This window comes from Chroicocephalus ridibundus, chromosome 1 (genome assembly GCF_963924245.1).
Source record: "Chroicocephalus ridibundus chromosome 1, bChrRid1.1, whole genome shotgun sequence".
Classification (NCBI taxonomy): domain Eukaryota; kingdom Metazoa; phylum Chordata; class Aves; order Charadriiformes; family Laridae; genus Chroicocephalus; species Chroicocephalus ridibundus.
In genome coordinates, this window is record NC_086284.1 from 8986171 (window position 1) to 8994639 (window position 8469).

At 44.5% G+C, this 8469-nt stretch overlaps 1 protein-coding gene across 3 annotated transcripts in view; it reads right to left on the bottom strand.

The window, feature by feature from the left end:
- Positions 1-8469, bottom strand: part of RAB6A (RAB6A, member RAS oncogene family) — a 69572-nt gene extending 61103 nt beyond the window's left edge. The window contains exon 1 of one of the 3 annotated variants that reach the window (XM_063327652.1): positions 8110-8469. In XM_063327652.1, coding sequence (XP_063183722.1) covers positions 8110-8179 — 70 coding nt within the window. In that variant the 5' untranslated portion in view covers positions 8180-8469. The remainder of the gene's footprint in view (positions 1-8109) is intronic. The other 2 variants (XM_063327643.1, XM_063327632.1) reach the window with 2 other exon arrangements.

Genomic DNA, 8469 nt, shown 5'->3' on the forward strand with positions numbered 1-8469 from the left:
AGCACAGTGTTTCACCGCCAATTAATTCTGTTAGACATGAAAATTAAGCCCTGTTCATCTACTTTCACAATGCTGACTGCATCCATCAGGAGACATTACCTGCAGATTCGGTCCCTCTTCCAAAAGCAAGCACTCTCCACTTACCTGCATTTCTAATCGAACGCCCTCTACCCTGGTTCTGAGCTCACGCTGCTCTCGCCAAGATTTATCGATCTCCAGGTGCACCCTATGCTTTTGCTTGTGGCACTTACAATAAATTTTGTTCTCTCCATTTCCTCCGCCACCTCAGACATCCACTGGATGATTCAATCACCCATCTAGTTCAAATTCTTCTGCTAAGCCTTCCTTCTGTCAGGCCATAAAAAAAAAAAAAAAAAGTCCTCCCATCACTGACAAGTAGGGTTTCTCAGCCATTTCCGTGCTGGCAGAAGAGGACAGAGTCAGTAATGAGTGAATATTTTCTACTCCCAGAGAAGGCAACATCTTCATTAAAACAAATGAAGTGCCTAGCCCTACGAGATGCAGAGAAACACTTCTGCGCTCAGATTAATACAACGCTGCCTGCCCATTTCTGTGCAGACAGCTTCAGAGCCTCTGCAGGGCAGAGCTCTCACCCGTTAGCAGGAATTCACTCTCCCCGACTCCAGCAGCAGCTACTTAGACCCCTTGGCAGAGATCAAAGTGACAGGAACCTCGTCAATCGTGCATCAGACACTGCTTGGAGCCTTGCCGGTGAGACTGCACCCTCTGAGTGCCCCTCTCCTTTTAGCTACCCATCTATTCTAGATTTAATTCTCTTCCCTTTGTGTTACACGTATCAAAAACATTAAGAAAATGAACTGGCTGTAACTCAAACCTAGACAGAGGCAAGTACAGGAAGCGTAGCAGGAAGCATTTAGAGGAATGGAATAAACTGGCCTCTGCATTAATTACAGAAATGTTGGAGTGGGGTTTTTTTTTTGTGCTGCAGCAATTGCCGATTCCTCTCCTAGAAGCAAATCATTAAAAAACATCACTTAGCAGGACAAATGGCACTCGTTTATATGGTCGCAAACGTTAATAGTACAGAGATTTAAGTGGTCACAATTCAAGACATAAAAGAGACCAAGAGAAAGTTAAGAATGAAATGAGAAATCGTTAGCGGGTTTACCTGCACCTTCCACTGGCACAGCTGGTTCTGGCCATGGCTGAAGACAAAACAGCTACCTGCTCATCAGTATTGCTCCAATATTTCTTCCCGACTCTTTCAGTTCTGGGCAAATATGCTTTAGATTTAAACCAAAGCCTAATGCTATGTGTTGATGACACCTACACATGTCTGGATAAGAGAACACTACGAGCCTGCAAATCTCAGAATAGCTGCATGGCATCTCCAGGGGATACTGGCAGCCAGTCAAGTCATGGAAACTCTTAAAAGTATGGCGCAACTCTCTGCATTAAAATGGAAGCAACTACCACGGGCGATGCCAGTGTGCGCCTGTACTTAGCCAGACACCTGCACTTACAAAAAGAGCCAAGGTCAAGCAGGATTCGCTTACAGAGTTATCAGTAACCACCTGCTGGCCTTTCCAGCTCTGGTCATTGTGATAGGACTAAAGGAGGAAGTTATTTTATGGACAAAAAATGCCCTAGCAGAAGGAAAGGGACTTTGGAGCATCCATTCTTTAAATGGTTCTTATTACTGCTTAAGAATTTTGTGCTTGGCTTTGTAAAAATACTTGAAAAGTCAAACTTCAGGACATCACACATTGTATTCCTCAGCCTCCCTTGTGCACACTATAACTAAACCAGTTCACATCACACTGGGTATGCCAGAAGTTAGAGATGTCTTTTCAAATCATACGGTGGACTGAGAAACCATGCCCTGGCACTCTGGCAGCACCGACCCATCACGGTTTACGGCGGTCCAGCAGAAACAACATACTAACAGGGAACAAAAAACAAAGTTACACCCTTGTTCTAAAAAGTCAAATTAAGTAAGTGGCACTATTGTGCCGTACAGCTGAATAAGGATTTCCTTCCTAATTTCAAGCCTGAACTCAGTTTGACAGACTCAACAGGAGGCAGCCAGAAGCGAGCAAGGAAGGGGCTCAAGAACTCAGTAGCACGCAAAATACAGGTCCACGTATCAAACAAGGGGAGGTTTCAGCAGGCCGTTTTATAACTGCAGCGAGTTGCATGCGACATCAGGAGTAGGAATTCTTTCCACTTAAACCCCCAACTTTGATACTGCTTTGCATTTAGATTTCATTATTTTCTTAAGTTGGTATTTTTACTGGTTGACAACCAATGAGCAGCGATTTCCATCTCAAAAGAATTTCAGCCACTCAGTATGGCCTTTGCACTAAGTTTGATATTTTCTAAGTATAATATACGTGCAGACCCCCACACACAAATTTACTGAACTATTACATAGTTCACATAGATGAAAAGAATTTATTTAGATTTAGTTTCATATAATACTTGCTTCCCAGATCAGCATTCTTTTTTGTGATGCACTAGGCTGCATTTGGGTAGGAGTTAAATACTACTGAAACATACACAAAACTCAATTTTCTTCAGTTAATATTACTGAAATATTCCAAAACATATTTAGTCCATCATGTTTTGAACCTAAACAGAAAATATCTGATGTAAAGTCATTGATTCAATTGTTCGCTGTCCCTGGGCCCTTCAATATATTAGAGCAGAAGAGTTTGTTTTATGCTGAGGGGAAAACAAAGAATCCATTTAGCTTTTCAACTTTGTGTAAGCTCAGTAAATAAATCAAGAAAACAGACCTGAAAAATTCTACTTTCCCTGACAGTCCATGTTTTGACTGCTGTTTGTTTGCTGAGACACTCATTTTTCATTTAGACTACTTCCATAAATAATTTATACTAATGTGTCAAACTCATAATCATTTTGATTATAGCAGTTCATTTTCAAAATAGTGCTTTTAGCCTTGTCCTACCCTGCTCCATACCAGAAGAGACACATCAGAGCTCCCATACCCTTTCAGAAACATTCCTCTGTCACAAGGAAACTGTTCTTGCAGGTTACGGGACTCTCAGGTGAGTTTTGGAGGTTGTCTTGAAAAATCCGATGGTGCTCATGTCAAGACAGCAAAATTTGACTTCTGAGCCATGTTTCAAACCATTGAGAGTTTTTGTTTGCTTGTTTTGGTTCACTGGTTTGGGTTTTTTGTGGGTTTGTTTTGTTGGTGGTTTTTTTGGTTTTTTTTAATCAGTAGTATATACAACCAGTATTTGTACATGCATGAACACAACAAATGCCTTTAAACACCTAGACTAAATTATCAGGTAAACAGGAATGTAGCTACTTCCTCACAAACTGATTACAGAAGACGGATTTTTAACGACCAGTGAAGTGGAGAAGAATGGCTGACAACCATTGGCTCTGATAATTTCCAAATGCTAGATCTTCTGCTAAGGTGGCCTCAGATGAGGTTCTCCTCACCTGTGTTTCTCTGTTAGTCCCATTTACAGCTTCAGCAAAACCCGTAGATATCAGCTTTGTCAGACCTGGATCACGTGCCAAGAAAGTGACAAATATCACCAAACACTCCAACAGCTGCAGATATAAAAGCCATTATTTTAAATCAAAGGACAAGAAGATCCTTTCCTTCCAAGTTCACAAATTATTTCTCAGATACAGACAGAAAAACATACCGAAGTGCAGAAAGGCGTAGCTATTCTTCCTTTGAAGAAGAGATCTAGCTCCTTCAGAGGCTTCCACAAACAGACAGGGATCAAAAGGCACCATAAACATTTCAGTCTTTTTCTCCAAGTCTGACATGCTTCTTCCAGACACTGCTATAGGAAGGGCTATTTCAAAGATGAAGAGAGAGATCCAGGCCAATATTCATCCTCCAGACGCACCCAAGAAAGTGAAGTTCAGTGACTCATGAAAAATGCATATAGCCCAAATATAGACCCAAATATCTGAAGACCCGCCCACAGGAAAACCAAGAAACTAGGAAATTAACAGGAGGAAGGGGATAAGATTTTTCAAACACCAGGGGGACAAGTAAATAGCTCTCTGTAGCTTGTAAAGCAGAGTATTCTTTAAAAAGAAGGGAGCTTTAAGTTGCACAGGGATACCAGTCTCCGCAGACAGCCTGAACAGTGACCGGTGTTACCCCAGGTTCATGTTACACACAAACCACCTGCAGTTCTCCAGTTATCTAATAAGACACATCACACTGTTCAGCAGCTCCTGTACCAACATCATTATGCAACAGTATAGTTCATTAGTGGTTTCCAAACAGTTATATTCCTCAACTTATTATATCGTACGTACCAATTTTTTTTTTCAATGTTAAAAATTTCGGTTGCTGATAAAGAAAATTAGAACAAATTAACATGCTTTAAGATATTATGCAATGCAGAAATGCCACCAGAAAGAGACAACAGGGACTTATTTTGCTTTCTGTACGTATTAATGCCCTTCAGACTTGCTCGCCAATAAAAGCTGCAGCATAAACCCATGTGATGAAAGAATATTTCTGTTGCAGTGCCCCAGCATTCAGTTCTGCCCACTCAATCAAAAAATCAATGTATTAAGTAGCAAAGCTGCTCATATACAAGATAAAACTAAAGATGTTACTAATATTCGAATGTATACCATATTTACTGCAAGCTATCCTATAACACAAGTGATATGTACCCTAGCTGTTGTGACCCAGAAATCAGAATTCCTTAAACTTGAGGCATTAGGACTGATGAAAATCACCCGATAAAACAAGACCAAAGACAGTAAGAATACTCTCCCCACCACCACCATAGCTCTATCTAATCCCTCAGCACAGAGCTCTCTGCCTTTTCATTAAAGATTAGCATATTTAAAACTGCTAAACTCTGTATAATCTTCAATCATTGAGAAAAGTAATTCAATTAAGGCAAGCGCTGGTGAAGTTGCCTTCTTGCTAGCCACCCAATGCTCTGTCCTTGTACTACAAGTTAAAAAAAATAAGAGAGAAAGAGAAGCTTCTTCTAGCTGGACACGGATTATGTTGCAGGCTCGTGATGAATCCACTGTACATGCGGCAAGTATCCCCTGCTCAGCTGGGGAGGGGCGTGGGGGACACAATAACCATATTGCTATTGAGAGGCAATGACTTGCAGTAAATCCTGAAAGGATCTGTGAGTGACCTGATGTTTAGCCACCACACACCACGGCGGATGGATGGCTCAGCATGGGCAGGACCCATGGACAGGGAGCTGCAGCGGTGTGTCAGCTCGCTCGCCACAGCACCGAGCGCTCGAGGAGCTGTCGCAATAAAGGCGGAAAAGGCAGACGATATAACGGGAGACAAGAAGATTTTGGGGATCAGGGAGCAAGGAAAGAAGGGGCTTTAAAAAAAATAATAATCAGCATCTTAGCATAGGAGAGAGAATCTGCCGCTAGTGACGAACAGGGTATCTAGGAAGAATCACTGCAGTCCACACAAATGCCTAGGTATACGGCATTGAACTCCCACAATATGGCTGAGGATACCAGCAAAAAAATCAGACACTGCATCCACTGTGCGATCCCACTTTCAAATAAGAATAAAACACCTAGAGATGCTTCCAGATCTCACATGGAATGATACTGCCTTTGCTCACACAATCACATGGAAGGGCTGTAACGCCCGCACAGTAATGAACTCCAGTTAAGAATTTCTTAACCATAACATACCTACTTATTGAAAAGACTGGGTACAGTCAGCACAGAAAGTCTGATATTAGTCAGCTTTGGTTGCTGAAGCAGCTGATCAACACGGTAGCCCTTCATAATATTTCATTTGTCATTCTGAAGTCCCTGAATGTAAATGAAACAGAAGCACTCAGCCTCTCTACCAGCAGCAGTAGGATATCTTTAATTATGGCCTTACAACAGGGCAGACAACCTTTTAGCTAAACAGGAAGCGAATGCAGCAATTCAGCGCAACAGTTGTACAAAGAAATCTTCTCATTTATGAAAGCCGATATTATAAAAACTTTATTTCTAGATTTCCCCTAACCTTCAAAACAAAGAATGACAAAGGGAGCTACGTGTAAGCAAAGCCCACTCAAACTCCCTTTGCAGCACCAGAGATGCCTCTAATTATCTCCATCATACAGAAGAACATTATTAGCGCATTTATTCTTCCAGGAGCCATTTGTAATGGGAGCTACGCACACTTTGGTCAGTAAAAAAAAAAAAAAAAAAAGAAAAATTAAGAATTACAGAGAATGACATCATAACAGCAGTATCTTAAGAGATTCAAGCCAAATTTAGAAAAAGCCATTTCTCCATCACAGATGAGAATTGTCCGAGCATTGGGTTGAAGCATGCCCACGCTGCAGTACCCGTGGGCGGCGTGGACACACTGAGGGCTACCCTGCCATCGACATCATCTCGTTCAGCACCGAGTTGAGCGCAGATCAGTCACGGAGTCATCGCCCAGGATCCGAGACAAAGGCAGGTCTGAAACCCACACCGCAGCTGCCAGCCAGGCCCTGACCAGCCAGATTCAAATCAGCTTCAGCCCATCCATAAGCCACAGTCAAGACAGCAGTTGCAGTGCTATAGATATTTAGTTAGGAGCATTTTGCTGTGCTATACCCATAAAACCCCTTCTCCCCACCCCAAATTTGATGCTATGAACAGGAATTATTTTAAACCTTCCACTATGAACACAGACAATTAGCTGAGAGGGGGGAAAAAATGACAAAGACTAGAGGAAGCATGTATCTGATGTTACGTCTGCTAGAACAGACAAGAAATCCACGTGTAAACTAAGAGCTGCTGAGATTTAAGACCTGCACCAGGTGCTACAGCCTTCCATGGAGGTATTCGAAAAAGCTTCATGAAATCAAAGCTCAGAAACACAGTAAAACAAGCCAAGCATTTTGAAAATGCACTGCTAATACTCAAGATTCCTGTTATCAAATACCTTGGGGGGAAAAAAAAAAACACACCACCAAATCAGCTGCTTCTACACATTGACCCTCTTCCAAAATCCTCATAAAATGGCTGGCCAAACAGCACCTCACCAAGTACATCAGGTGACTTACCCCCAAAAAAATATCCAAGTTGAACTTGTGCTCCCTGAACCCCTAATATGAAGATCTGTTCCAACACCAAAAAATAAAATATATATTAAAAAAAAAGAGATTAAAGGAACAGACTAAAGCAAACTGACAACATATAGGTAAATAATTTTAACAGCAGCCTTATCACCAAGCTCATCTACATAAGAGTGAGGAAACACCAAGATATAAGCCATTTGGGGGGGGGGGGGGGAAACACACTAGTATTTCATCATCTCCTACCACATAGAGACCAAAGGTGGCTGAGGGAGCAAATACCCCACCCTGAGACAGAGAATATTTTGCACCTACTCATTATGTCAAAGATCGTTCGATATCTGACCAGGATTACACAAAGCATCCACCAAATGAGCTTTTTTTTTTTTTTCCAGAGAACTCTCCAAAGTGAAAGATTTGAAATGCAGTATTGGAGACAGAGGCCTTCTACTGAGGAAGACATCGCTTGGGTTGTGTGGTTTTTTTATTCCAAAGACAGGGAAGAAAAATCTCACTGATTGAATTAAATATTTAGAGCACTGGATCCGCTTTGCCAAGACACGACTCTATTTTCGAAAAATGCTATATTTACACAGAAAACACCAAGCATTGAGACTCCTGCCCCCTAAAAAACTGGGAACTGGGATCAAATGAATCAGCAACTGTTTCTGGAGATGTGGCCGTTGGGGTTTGGCGGTGTGGTTTTTTTTAAACCCCAGCCGAACCACGCTCGGTCCCTCCCTGTCACCGAAGGAGCGGCGACCACACGGCAGAGCAGCCCCTGCAAGGGGGAGGCAAACGCCCACAGGCAAACCCCCCCCGCCCCGGCCCCGAGGGCCCGCAGCTCCCCGCCCCACGGAAAGCGGCGGGGAAGGGGCGGGAGACCCCCTCTTCCCCTCATAACGTGGGGTGACGGCATAGTCGAGACACCCCCCCGAAGGTGAGGAGGAGAGGGATCCCCTCAGGATCCCCCCACAAGGGGGAAGGGAGGCGCCTGCCCCGTCGCCGCTGCCTGAGGGAGACCCGGACCGAGCCGGGCCGGGCGGTGACTCACCGCTCTGCTCGCCCAGGAACACCAGCTTGAATTTCCGCAGCGGATTGCCGAAGTCCCCGCCCGCCGACATGATGGAGGAGCCTCCGCCGCCGCCGCCGCCCCGAGCTCGCTCCGCTCCCCGCGGCGGGACCCGCGACCGCTCTCGCTCGCTTCTTTCCGCACCCCCCCCGCCTTCCCCTGGGCGAAGGCGACGGGCAGGGGCGTGGGACCGAAACGCGGAGTCCCGGCGAGGCGCAGCCGGCTGGGTGAGGTGTCGGTGCCGCCGCCGCTCCCCTCAGGGCCGGGCTCCTTCTCCCCCGCCCGCGCTCCCGGCGCCTCACACCGCGCCCGCGCGCTCCCGCTCCGCCCCGCGCACGCGCG